This window comes from Labeo rohita, chromosome 8 (genome assembly GCF_022985175.1).
Source record: "Labeo rohita strain BAU-BD-2019 chromosome 8, IGBB_LRoh.1.0, whole genome shotgun sequence".
Taxonomy (NCBI): Eukaryota; Metazoa; Chordata; class Actinopteri; order Cypriniformes; family Cyprinidae; genus Labeo; species Labeo rohita.
In genome coordinates this window covers 16407893-16428408 of record NC_066876.1, presented here as the reverse complement: position 1 = coordinate 16428408, position 20516 = coordinate 16407893, and the positions used below count along the sequence as shown (strand labels likewise).

General features: G+C 33.4%; 1 protein-coding gene across 1 annotated transcript in view; it reads left to right on the top strand.

Moving 5' to 3' along the window:
• The window catches only part of ptch1 (patched 1), a 75489-nt gene that overhangs the window by 35223 nt on the left and 19750 nt on the right, over positions 1-20516 (top strand). Inside the window, exons 12-17 of the mRNA XM_051117467.1 lie at positions 779-904; positions 6910-7028; positions 10512-10998; positions 11267-11576; positions 14463-14605; positions 19597-19780. Of these exons, the coding sequence (XP_050973424.1) occupies positions 779-904; positions 6910-7028; positions 10512-10998; positions 11267-11576; positions 14463-14605; positions 19597-19780 (1369 nt within the window). The remainder of the gene's footprint in view (positions 1-778; positions 905-6909; positions 7029-10511; positions 10999-11266; positions 11577-14462; positions 14606-19596; positions 19781-20516) is intronic.

Below are 20516 nucleotides of genomic sequence, written 5' to 3'. Positions count from 1 at the left end.
TATGTCCTGCCTTTGATGGAAAATATTTCTGTGTGAGTGAGGGATAAGGAGAAGGGAGGGAAATGAATCTCTTTTTGTGTTTTTCCGCTCTTCAGAAACCCGCATAATAGCGGGGCGAGAAAGGAAAGCTTTTCATCAGAAGTTGAGATCATTAAGTTGTCATGGCAGGTTGTGTGATTACCAGCTCTCGTCCCTGAAAACATCAGCGAGCTTAAACGCAGGTTACACCTTCACAAACGTCATAATGACTCTGACGGTGGTTTATTAAAGGTGAATCATTTTTGTCAAGACTGAATGTCTGTTCTGCTAATGTCTGAATCATTATTCACAAATTATTTTAAGATATTCGAAAAGAAATGAAGGTTGTTGAGGAAAACATTTCAGGATTTTTCTCCATATAGTGGACTTCAAGGGGGATCAACGGGTTGAAGGTCCAAATTGTAGTTTCAGTGCAGCTTCAAAGGGCTTTACACAATCCCAGGGTCCTATCTAGCAAAACAATCAACCATTTTTTAATAAAAAGAAAACTGTATATACTTTTTAACCACAAATGCTTGTGCCCATCCCTAGTAGTAAACACTACTACTCGTTTCACATGTGAATAGGTTAGCCAATCATAACTACAGTGGTACAGTAGCAAAAACAGTCTGAGAAAAGGTGTAAAATGGACGTGAAAAGCTGATATACAACGGTGTTTAGTGGATTCTATGAGTACAAAAAATATGCTTGCTATTGATTTGATGATGTTGTAATGTTTCTTCCTGTCTTTCTTCATCAGGACCGCACTGGTGAATGTCTGAAGAGGACTGGGGCTAGTGTAGCTTTGACTTCCATCAGTAATGTGACGGCATTTTTCATGGCTGCCCTTATTCCGATTCCAGCACTCCGAGCTTTCTCTTTACAGGTTTGTGTGTTTCTTTTTTATATTTTATTATATATTCTATTTAGAATAATTTTCATCAACAACATTTTTTCACAGACGAAAATGAGACGATAACGAAACATGAAACTCGTTTTGAATTACAAAATCTATAACGAAAATCTATTTTCGTCAATGAGTAAAAACTTATGAAAATGTTAGGGAGGGATGATTTGGGAAGAGATTCATTCAGAACACATTTGAACTGTATCATAGCCTATTGATCTATCTGGCGGGACATAAATTAGCATACATTTGCTGCACGTCTCATAAAACGTTTAAAAAAGCCAATATCTGGGAGTAAGAGATAAGCAGACATTGGATAAATTTTGACGATGCAAAAGAGAACTCAGTTAGGTCCGGTTTTCTGAGGGCAAACACCGAAGCAGCACCTCTCACACAGTACCAGTACACTTTCGTGTTTCATGCAGTGTTAATTTTGACAGCAAACTGATTTAGTCTCAGTCATAGTCTTTTGACTAAAATGCCATTTAGTTGTAGTCATATTTTAGTCATCTGAATTGTTTTAGTTAAATATCATAAGATTTATTTGACTAAATCTACAGTAGATTTAGTCTGCTAAAATTGAATGTGTTTAGTTATAGTGTAATGCATTTATAAAGCATTTCTATAAAATGACCAAACCTATTATATAGGTTTGATATTAAGGTTTTATAATGATAGACACAGATTTAACTGCTGTGACAACATTTATATTAAAATTAAATGAAACCACTTCTCATAAGGGAACAACATGGTCTTTTCAATGAAATACCAATGGTTATATAGGCTAATTATGCATTCTTTATAACAAATTGTTTACCACATTCTTCATTCTTTCAAGCAGACATATTTATTTTTTATAAATAAATTTAGATTAATCTTTATTAGGGCTACTCCGTCTTTCTTTTGCTTGATTAACATCATTGCCACAGACAATAGTAACTAAATTAGGCTGCCATTTAAAACCGAATGCACGGATGCAATGTACTGATACAAGTCCGATATTCTCCTAACTGTTTACGTTCACCTAAAACGCAACCTGACATTTTTGAACGTTTTATAAGATGTACAGCAAATCTATGCCAGTTTATGTGCTGCTGGTTACAGTTCAAATGTACGCATCTACCCTCCTAACGCAGCAGATTTGTTCTAAATGAATCTCTTTCCAAATTCTCCCTCCCCTTAACATTTTAGTCTCATTTTTATTTGTTGATGAAAATGTCAGTAGATTTTCGTCATAGTTTTTGATGCGTAACCATCTCGTTTTAGTCAGTAAATAATGTTAGTTTTCGTCAACGAAATTAACACTGGTCTCATGAATGGAGAAATACACAAAATTATGTCAAATTATCTGTTTTGTTGAGAAATTACGCAAACACAGTTATGTTCTAGGTGAACGTAAACAGTTTGGAGAATATCAGATGTGTATCAGTACATTGCATCCGTGCATTCAGTTTTAAAGGGACAGCAGCCTAATTTAGATGCTACTGAGAAAATCACAGAAAATCACTCAATGCTCTTGACTGAATCACTTTAGTAGCCCTAATAAAGATTAATCTAAATGTATTACTTCTATATAATGAGTTTGGTCATTTTAGAGAAATGCTTAATAAATGGATTATATTGTAACTAAACCCATTAGATTTTGGCCAACTAAATCTACTGTAGATTTAATTGACTAAAATCTTAATTCAGTTGACTAAAATTAATGGCATTTTAATCATAAGACTATGACTAAGACTAAATCAAAATTTGCCGTCAAAATTAACACTGCTGTAGCAGTTGTGTGTTTGTTTATATTAGTAATGGATGTTTGCTAAAAGTCTCCCATTTTCAACCTTTGTTCTGAGTGCGTGTTCCATACCTTCATTGATTCCAGATTTCTCCACATGACTTTTATTGATTTCATTCATCAAACCAAGCGTGTGACAGGTTGAGCGAGCTGGCGTGGCCCATAACCCCCCCTACGGCGTGTGATTAGTGGTACGGCCCCCTAAGTGTGCAGATTGTGGGCATGTAACTCAATCTGGGAGTGGGGGTGGGTCGCAAGGGTTGTTGTTCCACACATCTGCGGTTTATTTATGACCGCAAGGCTGTGGAAGTGACATAGGAAAGAGGCTAAGCACAACAACCCACAACCTGTTCCTGCATTGAAGGTTAGGTTTACCCAAAAATAAAAATTCGGTCATTAATTAAACATCGTCATGTTGTTCCAAACACGAAGACCTTCGCTTATCTTCGGGACACAAAGATATTTTTGATGAAATCCGAGAGCTTTCTGACCCTGCATAGACAGCAACGGTACTACCACGTTCAAGGCTGAGAACAATATTAAGGATATTGTTAAAATACTCCATGTGACATCATTCAACCGCAATGTTATGAAGCTACGACAATACTTTTTGTGCGCAAACTTCTCTTCGGCGTCAGTCATCAATGCATGCTTAATCAGTATTAATAAATTCTGTTTAAAGATTTTCACCATTAGACGCCTGAATCCTCATCACATGCAACACACACACACACACACACTCACCACTTGGGCTGCTTAACCCTTGAACTTTAGGTGAAGTAACCTCGCCATCATCCACATAACCTGCACAGCTGCATGCAGACAGACGCTGAGATTTACACACTGATGCCTTGTTCTGTTCAACAAACACGTTCACACAAATCTCAGCTTAAACCCTACAGGCAACCTCCTCTTTTGCAGGCTGCTTTGATCCTCAAAGCAGAATTTCTTTATATATCTGCAAATGTAGCCTGTCATATAGTGTTTGTGTCTGTTCGATGATTGTATATTTTTGGAAAATGATGTGCGGGATGAGCCTTCCGACCACACGTAAGACCTGGCTCACGTCTAAACGCACACACGCACTCATACAGCGCTGTAGATCTAGTATTAGGATGTGTGGATTGATGTCTCACACACGTCTGTCAGACACACACGCTGTTTTTCACCGCAGCGCACTCCAACTGGCACCTGTTCAATGGTGCCTGAAAACACTCGTCTTCAAAACCGCTGAGAACGCACACACACACAGCTGAGAGATACTGCTTTTGTGAACGTGTTATTTCCTGCTGTAACAGTCTCTGTTTTCAGCTGTAGTGTCCAAATGTGTATACTTTAGACATGGAAGAGAAGAAATTGTTGAATAATCAATAATAGTTGTTATCTTTGTTTTCTTTGCACACATAAAGTATTCTTGTTGCTTCATAATGTTACGATTGAACCACTGATCACATGGACTATTTTAACAATGTCCTTACTACCTTTCTGGGCCTTGAACGTGGTAGTTGCGTTGCTGTCTATTTAGGGTCAAAAAGCTCTTGGATTTCATCTGAAATATCTTAATTTGTGTTCCGAAGATGAATGAAGGTCTTACAGGTTTGGAACAAAATTAAGGTGAATAATTAATGACAGAAAAATTTTATTTTTGGGTGAACTATCCTTTAAGGCTTTTGTCAATATATATATATATTTTTTAATATACATATTTTCTACCACATTCCTTCATCTGCATCTCAGGCCTATAGATAATACTGTACCTGACAACATTTATTTGTCTTAATCTTCTAGGAAAAGTCACCAAAAATGTTAGTGATTTATCCTGCACTACACAGATTCAACTTTAAGTCAACTTAAGTAAACAAAATAGTCAAAATTGAGCAAATTTACTAATATTTATATCAACGTTCATTTTCCTTAAATTAATACTTTAATTCAACAAGGATGCATTAAATTGATCAAAACTGACAGTATATATATATATATATTTTTTTTTTTTAATCTTACTGGTCAGATATATATATATATATATATATATATATATATATATATATATATATATATATATATTTTTTTTTTTTTTTTTTTTAAATCTTACTGGTCAGATATATATATATATATATATTTTTTTAAATCTTACTGGTCAGATATATATATCCAAAACAATACCCTCTTCTTGTCTTAGGACAATTTAATTAATTTTTGATCCACTTATATATATATATATATATATATATATATATATATATATATATATATATATATATATATATTTTTTTTTTTTTTTTTTTTTTAAACATTATTTCAATGTAAAACAACTGTTTTCTATGTGTATGTATTTTAAAATGTAATTTATCCCTGTGATGCAAATCTGAAATTTTACAGCATCATTACTCCAGTCTTCAGTGTCACGTGATTCTTCAGAATCATTCTAATATGCTGATTATTATCAATGTTGGAAACAAATGTTCTGCTTCATATTCTGTTGGAACCTGCTTTACTTGTCTTTTCAGGATTCTTTAATAAATAAAAAGTTACAAAGAACAGCATTTATTTAAAATATAAATCAATGTACTACTATTAAACTAATATTTAAAAGTTTGTGGTCATTAAACTTTTATTCTTTCCGTCTTTGAAAATAATCACAGGTTCCAAAAAAATAAGCAGCACACCTGTTGCCAACATTGATAATAAAAGTAATAAATCAGCATATCAGAATGATTTCTGAAGGATCATGTGACACTAAAGACTGGAGTAATGATGCTGAAAATTCAGCTTTGCATAGCAGGAATAAATTATATTTTAAAGTATATTAAAATAGAGAACCATGATTTTAAACTGTAATAATATTTCACTATATTACTGTTTTTTTCTGTATTTTTAAACAAGTAAATGAAGCCTTAATGCGCATAAGAGAATTCTTTAAAAAAAAAATCTTACAGGTGCCAAACTTTTGAATGAAATGCTGTACTTTTGTAATTGCTATTCATCAAAGAATCCTGGGGAAAAAAACGGTTTTAACTTTTAAACAAAAGTGTAACAAATGATTTTAAACTGTAGTGTAACTTTATTGGTGCTCGTTATTTCCGAAGAAAAAATGTTTGTCTTTAGTAAAATAGCAAATTTTGTGTAATACCATTACAGAATTAAATGGGTTGCGATTTTTCATTTCATGTTGACGCTATCTCTCTGTTTTAATATCTTGTTATGCTTCAGCTTGTGTTACGATTCTTCTGTCTCTATTTAGCTCAGTTTTTTGGCGCCTCCTTCCTATTCCAGTCTTTTTATCTCTTTCTTTGGCAGCCTAAAAGCGGGCGCACATGTCAAGCCTACCAGATCTCTCTGTAGAATCACTCACGCACATTCTCTCATCTGTTCTCGCTCTGTTTGAGATAGATTTGATGTTGTGTTGTCTAATGCAGTGACATTTGCACATTTTTAAGTGTGGATGGAGTGTCCAAATGCTTTCTGGAGCTGCTTTGTATGCATGTGTTTCTCTCTCATTGTGTCTTGGCTCTGTCAGGCTGAGCTGCTTTCTGGGTGGTCTGGCAGTCTGACATAACTCCAACCTCCACCCATAAAAAAATACACCCTAACTAGGGCAGGCGTGCTTCAATCTGCCCTCTCCCTCTCTCTTTCTCGCTTTCTGACTTTCATTGTCATGTCACTTTTCTTCAGGCACTTACTCTTCTGACATTAGTTATTCTGTGAGCTTCAGCCGAATGAATCAGGATTAAATGTTTCAAATCACCCGTTTGTTTCTCTACACTGTTCTTGGCCCGCTGAAGTCTTTTTAGTAAGCGTGTGATAGATCGGCTCTGAAAGAAAGTGGCGGTTTCCCAAGGTCGAGAGAGCCACATCTAACTAAACTCTGAGAAAGTCTTTTTTTTTTTTTCTCAGTTCTTATGGAAGTGTGTGGATTGAATTATGAATTCGTTAGCAATGTGATTTACATTTAGAAATTTAGGTGGGCTTCACCCGAACTGCATGAGCCCAGATTTAATTTTGGGATGGCAAGAGTTGTGTTTTTTATTTGTTTGTCATTCATCTCTTATGAAGAGGATAATTGTCTAAAATTGAATTTGTTGGGATCGTTGTGGTTTTGGCATACACCCTCAGCAGATGTGCGGGTGTCGCTGTGTGTGATTATTTTGCGCGAGTGTGAATGTGCGCTTAACAACTTTATTTTCTCTCTCAGGCGGCAGTGGTAGTGGTGTTTAACTTCGCTATGGTGCTGCTCATCTTTCCCGCCATCCTCAGCATGGACCTGTACCGCAGAGAGGACCGCCGCTTCGACATTTTCTGCTGCTTTGTCAGGTAGTACAAACAATAACCTGGCTAAAAGAAGACGCATTATAAATACGTTTTAAAGGGGCAGAAAATTTCCAGTAAATTTCAGAATTTTTTCAAACATTTTTGAAAATTTCCAAAAATTTACTGGAAATGTTCTGCCCCTTTGTAACTCTAAAAGTCCTATTATATTTACTTATACACTTTGCCTAACTTTACCCTAATATAAAATGTTTTGTGTTTTTAGAAGAAAAACATTTATTTATTTATTTATTTATTTATTTACCAACCTTTTTAACCTTGTGTCCTTATGGTAATGTTTTTGTCCCTTAAACAAAATGCAGAATTTCTTTATAATTATTTATTTACAGCATTTATTTACACTGCCGTTCAAAAGTTTGTGATCTAGTGAGATTTTACTGTTTTTTTTGTTTTTTTAAAGACTTTTCTGCTCGTCTAGGCTGCATTTATTTGATTAAAAATAGAGAAAAAAATAATATTGTGAAATATTATTGCAATTTAAAATAGTGGATTTCTATTTTAATATACTTAAAAATATAATTTATTCCTGTGATGCAAAGCTGAATTTTCAGCATCATTACTCCAGTCTTCAGTGTCACATGATCCTTCAGAAATTGTTCTAATATGCTGATTTATTATCAATGTTGGAAACAGTTGTGTTGCTTAATATTTTTTTTTGGGGGGTGTTCTTTAATGAATAAAACATTAAAAATAACAGCATTTATTTAAAACAGAAATCTTTTGAAACAAATATACACACTACTGTTCAAATTTTGGAGTTTTTTTTCTTTATTTCTTTCTTTGAAAGAAATTAATCCTTTTATTCAGCAAGGATGTATTAAATTGATAAAAAGTGATAGTAAAGACATATATTGTTCTTAAAAAAATAATAAGCAGCACAACTGTTTCCAACATTGATAATGAACTAGCATATTAAAATGTTTTCTGAAGGATCATGTGACACTGAAGACTGGAGTAACAGCTGATGAAAATTTACCTTTGTATTTTGAGAAATAAATTATATTTTTAAGTATATTCAAATAGAAAACTGTTATTTTAAATTGCAATTGTATTTCATAATATTACTGTTTTTTTTTCTGTATTTTTGATCAAATAAATAATGTTGATGAGCATAAGAGACTTCATTAAAAGCATTAAAAATCCTACTGATCCCAAACTGTAGTTGGCAGTATATTTCTGTAATCTTATGTAACATTATATACGTCTTTACTGTTACTTTTGATCAATTTAATGCATCCTTGCTGAATAAAATGTCCCCAAACCTTTAAACATTAGTGTACCCACAAACATTAACTTATTTTTCATTACCTCTTCTCTGTATATACCTTTTTTTAGTCAGTTTTAAGACGGCTTGTTATAATTGTGAAGACACTTCTCAAATTTGTCGCTCACAAGTGTAGCTAAACAAGCACAGACAAACACACTCCCACTGCCATACAACCATCCATCATCTGTTCACTCAGGTCAGGGTGTGATTATGATTTTGTCATCTTTCCAAACTAATTCATTCAGATATAATATATACAACCGCCTGTTATGACACTGAGTGCAGTATAAACAACACAATTAAGCATCAACCTGCCCTAACATCTATACTTTGTGTGCGTATGTGCGCAGGTTGATGTTTATCACTGTCTGAGGCCCCGGGCCCTCAAATAAGACATGCTGTTGCCTCTCCTGCTTGCTGCAACATTCTTGATGTCTGATGAGAGAGAGCGAAAGAAGCAAGTGGGCTATAGGCACATACTTTACCTTCTTAGTCATGCCCCCAAACTCCAGCAGGAAATTAAACCTGATGCCTAAACTTTCACTATGGTTAAAACGCTTGCTTTCTAGTCACTGACACTCACTCGCCTTTAAGGTTTAACTGGTCTCGACTGGAAAGCTGATTGCGGTTGTATTTACATGCATTTGCATGAGCGCTCAAGAGTAACGAGTTGCCACATCTAAAGGACATTCACAGGCTCACCCGCTAACTCTCCATCTGTATTGAAAATCGTGGAAAAGAGACAAGCTCTGGTACTAAACCTACCTTGCTAAGCAAACATACTAACCGTCATTGACTTTTAAGCCACAAATGGTGCCCCGCACAGGAATCTCAATTTTCATTTGTGACCCTGGACCTCAAAACCAGTCTTAAGTAGCACAGGTATTTTTTAGCAGTAGCCAAATGTACATTGTATGGGTCAAAATGATCGATTTCTCTTTTATGCCAAAAATCATTAGGATGTTAAGTAAAGATCGTGTTTGTTTATGTTTATGCTTTATTTTATAAGATTAACTGTTTTTTTTCCCCAAGGCATTGCTAGATGCCAGTGTTTCCCGTCGTAGCTATGCAAAGATTTGATTTCAAAAACAGTATTATAGCTATTAAACTATATCTTGTTATGATTTTAAATCTGTGTTTAACTTCAGAACGATCTCAAAGTAAAAAGTCTGATTTTGTGGTATTCACGTTCTCTTACCTCGTCCAATATTCTGGATGAATTTTTTTAATGCTGCATTCCAATTTGCATACTACCCATCATGCTTAGGGAAAAGAATTCAGTTTAGAACTACAAACACAAATAAAAGGAACTACATATATGGCAGATGTGTTAGATGTGCTAAAAAAGAAAAAGAAATGTGAAGTTTTTGAGGAAAACATTCCAGGCTTTTTCCTTATATAGTGGACTTCAGTAGGGATCAGTGGGTTGAAGGTCTAAATTGGGGTCTTGCTAGTGATACGATCTGTCATTTTCAAAAAAATAAAAAATTTATGTACTTTTTAACAAGTGCATGCTCATCTTGCATTAGCTTTGCGATGCGCATCTATGACTTTACGCATTGCGTAATCACATTGGAAAGGTCGCGCACGTTAGTTCATTGTAGGGTAGGGTGGAGAACTCCATCTCATTTTCTTCTCCAACTTCAAAATCGTCTGATATCGTTGGTTTGTGTGACCTTTCCAATGTGATTACATAATGCGTGAAGTCATGGATGTAGATCTAGTGCAAGATGAGCATTTGTGGTCAAAAAGTATATACATTTTGTATTTTTTTAGAAAATGACCAGTAGATAAGACCCTTATTCCTCGGTTGGGATTGTGTAGAGTCCTTTAAAACTGCAACCTGCTGATCCCCATTGAAGTCCATTATATGGAGAAAAAACCTGGAATGTTTTTCTCTAAAACCTTAAATTCTTTTCAACTGAAGAAAGAAAGACATGAAAATCTTGGCATAGAGGTGAAAAAAATATCAGGAAATTTTAATTCTTAAGTTAAATAATCCTTTAAGGATACATATGATGCCTAAAATTTGGCCTAATTGAGGTAGAGAATTTTTAAGATATCTACTCGAAACGTCTTTTGTGGTAAATATCAGTCTATACTCCCACCTTCTTCCAGCTCTGTATCATTTCTTGTGTGCTAATATAAATTGATATTGCGATTTGTGTTACTAAAATGCTCTTTGTCTTGCTTTCCTTTAGCCCTTGCGCTAACCGGGTGATCCAGTTGGAGCCGCAGGCGGCATACGCTGACTCCTCTGCTGAATCTAGCCGCTACAGCCCTCCGCCCTCCTACAGCAGCCACAGCTTCGCCCAGCACACTCAAATCACCATGCAGTCCACCGTACAGCTGCGCACAGAGTACGACCCCAGAACACAAGCCTACTACACCACGGCCGAACCCCATTCTCACATCTCCGTTCAACCCTATGCCCCCAATCCCAACCCCAACCCTAATCCCAACCGGAACAACAACAACAACCGCAACAACAGCGGCAGCGCAGGTCCAGGACCGGCTTCTGATACAGCATCCTGCCAGAGTCCCGACGGTGCGAGCTCCACTCGAGACTTGCTATCTCAATTTGGGGAGTCGAGTTTACGCTGTCTGGAGCCGCCGTGTTCACGATGGACGTTTGCATCGTTCGCTGAGAAGCACTATGCGCCGTTTTTGCTGCAGCCTACAACAAAGGTGAGGGTGAAATGTTGTTTTGCAATTGTAGACGTGGTCTGATTGTAAGTGGGATTGTAGATGCCAGCGATGAGCTAACATCCTGGCTTTGAATAAGCAACAGTGCATCTTGTGTTGTGTAAGTGTTATTTTGTGAGTCAAGGCCTTCTGAAAACCACAAACACCTCAAACGGGGCAGAACTTCGTCATAAGACACTAAAACAGCAGTAGCTTCAGATGTAGCCAAGCCCTGACTCATATCTGTCTTTTTGTGTGTGTTTCCTATCAGGTGGTGGTGATTTTCCTCTTCTTGGCACTGCTTGGGGTCAGTCTGTACGGCACCACCCGTGTTCGGGACGGTTTAGAGCTGACTGACATTGTGCCGCGAGAGACAGGCGAATACGACTTCATACGTGCCCAGTTCCGCTACTTTTCCTTCTACAACATGTACGTGGTGACCCAGAAAGCTGACTACGCACAGATCCAGCCTCAGCTCTATGAGCTGCACCAATGCTTTGGCACTGTGAAGTATGTCCTGCGGGAGGAGAACGGCCAGCTCCCACACATGTGGTTGCATTACTTCAGAGACTGGCTGCAAGGTAACACGCTCAGATGTGTAATCAATTAGTCTTGCCATTTGCTTGTTTTTGTTTTTTTTTTTCTTGTTTTCTGCATAAACTTCGGTAGATTTTTTTTTTTGTTTGAATAATTTAATATGTTTATTAACCAACAATGCATTAAATTGATCAAAAGTGACAGTCGAGACATTTATATTACAAAAGAGTTTCAATAAAGGATGTTCTTTCGGACCTTTTGTTCATCAAGTAATCCTGAGAGAAATGTATCATGGTTTCAGCAAAACTGTTAAGCAGGAAAATTGGTTTCAACATTCATAACTAGAAGAAATGGCATCCAATCAGCAAAGTAGAATGATTTTTCAGTTCAGTTTAACTTGAAGAAACTGTGACAGAAATATATTACTTGTAATGATAGTAGTACTACTACTAATAAAATTGTTAATAAAGCAGTTTTTAAAGCAATATTTACCAGCAAAAAAATATTTAGCAGAATTTATTTACCAAAAAATATGTAAATACACCATATTTCTGGAAAAATAATAATAATTATAATAATAAATAAATAAATAAATAATAAATGAAAAAAAAAAAAACTATTAATTAGTTTTTTTAATTAGGGTTTTTTTATTCAAATGTAATGAAACCATAAAATGGAATGGAATAAATGAAAATAAATTGTGTGAGTTTCAGGATTTTAATGAATTAGACGTGCTTTTTGAAGAATATTTTTAAATTTAACCATTAAAAAAATTAAAACCGAAAAAAAACTGAATCCAGAAAAAAGAAAATGGAAAAAAGAAAAACATAATTTGGAAAAAAATAAAACCGAATTTGGGAAAAAAAATAAAACGCATTTCATAGGGCCCTATAAATTGTAATAATATTTCATTGAATTACAGTTGTTTTTTTACTGTATATTCAATCACATAAATCATAAGAAAATTCAAATGATTATTTTATAAAAAAAAAAATCTAATAATTAGAGATGCTTTTGATTTGTAAAGTTTAATGAAACCATTCAAATGGAATCCAGAAAATAAATTGTGTACTAAATTGTGTGAGTTTCATGACTTTTTCATTTAACCATTAAAACAGAGTCTAGAAAAATTAAAATGAGGGGAAATAAAGAAAGAAAAGGGCCCTATAAATAAATTCATAATTAATGTTTCACTACATTACTGTTTTTACTGTATCAAATAGATCATAAGAAAGTTCAATAAATTACTTTTTAATAAAATTAATTAATTAGAGATGCTTTTGATTATTGAAATTTAATGAAAGCATTAAAATTGAATCCAGAAAACTAAATTGGGTAATAAATGGTTTGTTTCATGATTTCAATGAATTAGACATGCTGTTTGAATAATATTTTTTAATTTAACCATTAAAAAAAGAGTCTGGAAAAATTAAAACAGAAAAAAGCAAAATCCAGAAAAAATAAAATGGAAAAAAATAAAATATTTTGGAAAAAAATAAAACTCATTTCACAGGGCCCTATAAATTGTAATAATATTTCACTACATTACTGTTTTTGCTGTATCAAATAAATCATAAGAAAGTTTAATAAAGTATTTTTTAAAATAAAATCATCAAACTAGAGATGCTTTTGATTTATAGACATTTAATGAAAGCATTAAAATGGAATCCAGAAAATTTAATTGTGTAATAATCCGTGTAAGTTTCATAATTTCAATGAATTAGACATGCTTTTATATTTTTTAATTTAACTATTAAAATCAAGTCAAGGAAAAAAAAAACTGAATCGAGTGAAATTAAAAGCAGAAAAAACTAAACATATTAAAACATAATTTGGGAAAAGATAAAATGGATTTCATAAGGTCCTATAAAGTGTAATAGTATTTCACTATATTAATGTTTTAACTGTATATTTGATCAAATAAATCATAAGAGAGTTCAATAAGTGGCTTCTTTCAAAAACAGGGGGAAAAAAACCCCAGCATTTGCCAATAAACAGTTTCATTTTGAAAAGCCAAAGGCTTTTGAGTTTCGCAAAATGCATCATTTTTACAGACTCTATTGATTTCCATACAGTGCCTCGCTACGTTGGAGACAAGTTTTACGTCAATTTTACCAACATCAGATCATCTGTTTCTCACAAACATCAATAACGCTTCTAAACCTCCAAATCTGTAACATATTTAATGTCTTAAGATGGATTATGATCCGAGAGTGACATTTAAATAGAGAGATTAAAACCAGAGAGCGAAAATGTGGAAAAAAAGAAATACAGAAACAGTGTGGGGACAGAAAAATGCAGCTGAGGTGAGAGTGAAAAAAACAAGAAGATTGGGAGATACAGGGCATGTCCCTGCAACATCTTTTTCCTTGTGGCCTCCTCTACGGTGGCTTCTTTCGGAATGCCGTATCTAATCCCGGGCGGGCCATATTCAAAAGCAAACCTTGTTTTGCCCACTTTCTCTCTCACAGCTCCTCTATAGAAAGGCATACCTGTCTCCAAACGACTTCTGTCCAGACGGAGTTTGGGTGGCATGTACAGACTTGCTTTGTCGGCCAAACAGAACCTCAAACATCATTGGTGTTTTCCAATTACTTTCTTTTGTTTAATGCTTTCAGCACTCTCACTGGACCACATGTTTTCTCTTTCGGTGCAGGGGCAGCATCTCTATGCGTATGTATGTGCGTATAGGCTTTGGTAAAGGCTGTTCCAGAGAGGGTGGAGAGAGCTGTCTTTAATATTGTGGTTTGAAATGGCTCGACAAATTGGTCACAGACAGTGAGGCGAGGGAGAGAGAAAGCAATGTGCCCCAGAAACGGACCACTGGCGTTGAATACAAAGAAGGAGAGAGAGACTGAGAGGAGAGGTTAACATGGTTTATGTATAACCTATTAAACAAGATCCTCAAAATAATGTGTGTGTCCCGACAGGTCTGCAGGAGGCGTTCGATAAGGACTGGCAGGCCGGTAGGATCACTCAGGGCAACTACAGGAACGGCTCTGATGATGGTGTCCTGGCCTACAAACTCCTGGTGCAGACCGGCCGCAGAGACAAACCAGTCAACATGAACCTGGTAAGAAACCAACTAGACTTGAGTCTAGACTAGCTTAAGTCTAGACAAGACTAGTCTAGTTTGCAGGATCGGATATACACAACAAGTTTTCTTAGACTAAATCACATGATTCTCAATGAGAGGAGATGGAGCCAGTCTGTCTGATTTGTATCCACAAATGAAAGCTTTTATTTTATTTTACTGAATGTAAAAAAAGACCACAAAATATGAGTTTTGTTTTTACCCAGTTGTGTAAGATTTATAATAATAATAATAATAATAATAATAATGGCTTCTTAAATATTAATGTGTAATATTTTAGTCATATTTATTAAGATTTATACATATATATATATATATATATATATATATATATATATAATTAGTGTAATTTTTAAATAGATATATAAAATGGTTGATAATAATATGAATAATAGTAATAATAATAATAATAATTGTCTAATATTTAATTATTTATTAAGATTTTTAAATATTTTTTATATATTATGTAATTTGATGATGATGATGATGATGATAATGTTTAATATTTCATTCATATTTATTAAGACATTTTTTATTAATGCCATTTTATATGTTATAAAATCTGATGATAATGATGATAAAAATAATAAATATGAATGAAATATTACACTATTATTATTATTATTATTATAACATTAACATCATTTTATACATATTACATTTGCTTATGATAAGGGCTTTTTAAATATTGTGTAATATTTTATTAATATTTATTATTGAGATATTTTTTAATTAATGTCATTTTATATATGTTATGAAATTTGAAGATGACAATAATAATAAATATTAATGAAAATTACACTATTAATATTATTATTAAGATTTTTTAAATTGATGCCATTTTATATATATTATTAAATTTGATAATAATAATAATGGCTTCTTAAATATCATTATGTAATAATTCATTAATATTTATTATTAAGATAATTTTTTAATTAATGCTATTTTATATGTTATGAAGTTTGATGATGATGATGATAATAATAATAATAGTAATAATTATAAATATTAATAAAATACAACACTATTATTATTAGTAAGGTCCATGTTTACAGTAATGTCATTTTATATGTATTATTAAATTTGATGATGATGATGATAATAATAATAATAAGGGCTTCTTAAATATTGTGTAATGTTTAATTAATATTTATTTAGTTTTAAATTAGAATTTTATATGTTATGACATTTGATTATAATAATAATAAATATTAATGAAATATTACACATTCTTCTTCTTATTATTATTATTATTAAGATATTTTAATTGATGTCATTATATATATATATATATATATTACATTTGATAATAATAAGAATAAGAATAATAACAGCTTAAATATTATTGTGTAATATTTCATTAATATGAAGATTATTTTTTTAATTAATGTCACTTTTGATTGTTTTGATTTGATGAAACAATAATAATAATAATAAGGGCTTTATTATTGTGTAATATTATTACATTAGTATTTCTTACTAATGTTATATTAATTTGTGAATGATTTTACTACTACTACTAATAATAATACAAATAATAATAATAATAATAATATATTGTAGTATTAATAGTAAAGTACAATTGAACATCTGCCATCCCGTGCCTTTTTTTCCTAAATATGTTAATGCATTAAAGTATCCTGGCCTTTTCTGTTCCTCCCCAGTTGACATGAACAACATGTTTATGTGAATGTGTGGTTGTGTGTGGCGATGACGGAGGGATGCTTGGGTAGATATGCGTTTAGCATCAGTGTCATGGTTTATAACCACGCTTAGGAACCACACCTGGCTTCTGGATGTCCGTCTACGTCTGTCCTCATTCTCTCTCTCTCTCGCTCTCCCTCTGATTGCTTTACCAAGCGCAGGAATTTAAAGCTCTCGATGGGGCCGCAACTTGCCTCTGAAAAAGCAATTAAGTCTTCATTTAAACCATTTGTTCCACTTTCTTGCTGCAGGCCTAAAGCTCAGCCTATACAACCTTTTCAGGACTCCTTGAGAGGGGCCTTGTCAAGAAGAAACCCCTGCGCGCACACACACACACACACACCGGCAAAAAATATAACAGGTTAACACATTAACAGTTTCCAGTTGCTACCCAGCATGAAATGTCAAGAAAGAGGAGAGCAAAAATATGAAAAATACAAAGCATACCACATGCCAGAGTGGCTGGAGGGTGGGGAGGAGTGAAGAGCGCACGGCTGCGAGAGACTGTGTGTGTGTTTGAGAGCGTGTCGTCTTGTCGGGTAATTGGCAATGCACACATAAGGCCAGAAATGATTTGCATTTTTGTTGTTTTCAAGTGGTCATTATTGTGCTGAAGCACTGCCAGCTGAATGGGAAAGAAAAGCCAGCCGATCTGTGTTGGTGTGCGGCCCCGTGATGTCATTTCCTCTGCCTGTGAGGGAAGAGGGGCGGCAGTGGGCCAGGAGGCCGCCAGCTTCGCACTGTGTGCTTCCCGTGACAGCTTGAAGACATACAGTTGTTGCGCATCCTGCTGCTTAATGCAATCCAGATCTTTGGAATCCAAGTTCGCTTTTTTCTCTCCCGCCTCTCGCTTATTCCCTTCTCTTGGAACTGCTGCCATGTCCCCTTTCAGTGGATTCAGAGGCGGGAATCACAAGCTGCCTCTCTCATTCTGGTCACCATAAAAGTCATACTGCTTTTTTTCCTTGAGGACTTCCATTTTTTCCCCCCCCTCATCTGATCATAAAATTATTATTTATTATTATTGAAATATATTACACAGAAAATAAATGCAGTTAAGCATCTCAGGATTTTTCTCATCTGTTATTTTATTTTGGTTTTATTTTCTAAATTAAAAACCAACACAGTTTTTTATTTCCCTGATAATTAATCTTATAACTTTATTTATATGTCTGTTTTTATTTATTTATATTCAATTGAAAATAGTTTAACACCTTATCTGTTTTATTTATTTATTTATTTATTTATTTATTTTATTATTCAATTAAAAAACTGTGTAGGTAGATGTCTTGTTTTTTTTGTCCATACCTAATCAATTTTTATTATTTTTTTTTTTTTTAATTGAAAATCAATTTCTTGAACTATCAATTTTCTCATCTTATTATTTCATTATTGAAATATTTAAAACAGTACAGGTAAATTATTTTCCCCTATTTAATTTATTTTATTTTATATTTCAAAAGAAAATCAGTGCCATTAAATGTTTTTTTCCTTACCTAATCAATTTTTATTTATTTTTAATTGAAAATCAATAGTTCAACATTTCATGATGTTCTCATCTATTTTTTATTATTATTATAATTAAAAATAGTACAGTTAAATTATTTTCCCCCTCATTTATTATTTTATTTTATTTTCATTTGAAAATCAGTGCAGGTAAATGTGTTTTTTTGTTTGTTTGTTTTTTGTTTTGTTTTTTTGTGTGTGTGTGTCCTTATCTAATCAATTTTTATTTATTTATTTTTTAATTGAAAATTGATATTTCAACATCTCAGAATTTTTTCATCTATTTTTCTTCATTATTGAAATATTATTGACACCAGCACAGTTAAATTATTTTTCCCCTCATTTTATTATTTTATTTATTTATTTTTTTTTTCAGTTAAAAATCAGTGCAAGTAAATGGGTTTTTTTTTTTTTCCCCTTACCTAATCAATTTTTTTTAATTTATTTTTAAAATTGAAAATCGATAGTTTAACATTTTATGATTTTCTCATATATTTTTTTCTGTTGTTGTTTTCCCCTTCATTTATTTTATTTTATTTTCATTTGGAAATCAGTGCAGGTATTTTTGTCTTTACCTAATCATTTTTATTTACTTATTTTTAATTGAAAATCTCATGATTTTCTCATCTATTTTTTTCATCATTGAAATATCATTTAAAAAGTACAGTTTAATTATTTCTCATTTATTTTATTTTATTTTATTTTATTTTATTTTTAGTTTTTTTTGTCCTTACCTAATTAATTTTTAGTGATTTATTTTTTAATTGAAAATTTATAGTTTAACATCACATGGTTTACTCGTCTATTTTTCTTCATTACTAAAATATTGAAACCGTACAGTTAAATTACTTTTTCCTCATTTATTTATGTTTTTTTTTGTTTTGTTTTTTTAATTTAATTTTTTTTCAATTGAAAATCAGTGCAGGTAAATGTCTTGTTTTTTTGCCCTTACCTTTTTTTTTTATTATTTATTTATTTTTTAATTGAGAATCAATACTTTAACATCTCATGCTTTTCTCATATTTTCCATTATTTAAATATCATTGAAAACATTACAGTTACTTTTTTTTTTTTTTTTTTTTTTTTCCCAAGTAAAAATCAGTATAGATTAGCATCTCAGGATAGTTTTTTCTTTTTTTTTCCGTTTAGACTTTTTAAGTGTTAAGTGAGATTTTAAGTCATTGTGCTTTGAAAAACCCTATTTTGCCTTCACGGCAGGAGCCGTCTGTGGCGCCGGGCATTGTGGGTATCTATAGGGGTCAAGAGAAGCAAGTGTTTGCAACATTTGTACAGATGTTGTGTTATTTTTATAGCTCTCCTCCATTTGCTGGGTGGCATTTCCTCCAGTGTTAACAGCAAGGTTAACTGCACACAGACGCGCTCAGGGACTCCGGCCAATTTTTTTATTGTTACACTAACTCAAGCAATTTTTCTCTCACTCACTCCCTTTTCTACCACACACCCCGACCCCCCCCCCCAAACACACACACACTAATGCACACTGACCCCCCAACTCCTGACTGGGAGACTGTAGATTTATTTTCTCGAGAAGCATGTATGGCATTGAGTGTGATGCCGTAATGACTTTGCCTTCACAGGAGGTAGCTAGCTAAGCGCTAGGCGAAAAGTGAAGCGTTTAGAGATTACTGCAGCGCTCGTGGGATTTCACAGTACTCGCTTGTATAGTACATACATGTTAGCAAACAAACAGTGTTGTTTGAGCAGTTTCTAATTTGACATTTTCTTTTTATCACCAGCTAACAAGACAGCGTTTGGTGAACGAACATGGAATCATCAACCCAAATGCCTTCTACATTTATTTAACTGCCTGGGTTAGCAACGACCCAGTGGCCTACGCTGCATCCCAGGCCAGCATCCGTCCGCACCCTCCAGAGTGGCTCCATGACAGGACAGACTCCATTCCTGTCAGCAGACTCAACAGTGAGTACTTTCTGGTTCATTCATCACCAAGTCCTCAATGTAATATGTGACCCTGTACCATAAGTAACACAGGTATATTTGTAGCAATAGGCAACAATACATTGTATGGGTCAAAATGATTGATTTTTATGTCAAAAATCATTAGGATATTAAGTAAAGGTCATGTCCCATGAAGATATTTTGTAAATTTCCCACCGTATATATATCAAAACTTAATTCAGGTTCGTACAAGGTGCTTAAAGAGCTTGAAGTACTTGAATTTGAAATTTAAGGCATGGAAAACCCTTGAAAAAATAAATTTTCCTGAAGAGGTATTTGCAAAGGGCTTGAAATATTGAAAGACAATGTATCCAAGAAATAAGTGTTTAATTTTGTCAATAAGCACATAACTTTTCACGCAAAATTCACACAGTTCAAAAAAACGTCATACCTTTTTCGCTTACATCAGTTCTTGTCAGAAAACATTCAGGCCAAGCCAGTAGTAGTACTGACAGTGTCTTGTAAACATGGCTGAAGACACAAAAAGACAAACAGACAAACCGAATCGATTGAGTAATTTACACACAAACTGCACCAATTGATACAAACTCATAACTCGATCTTTCATTTTTAAGCAATTTACTAGCAAATACCAGATCAAATTATAAAAGCCATTCATTTTTGAATTTCAACATCACTTAAAACAGTTTTAAATAGCACGTAGTGATGGGTGAAACAGAGCTTCGAATCAGTTAAA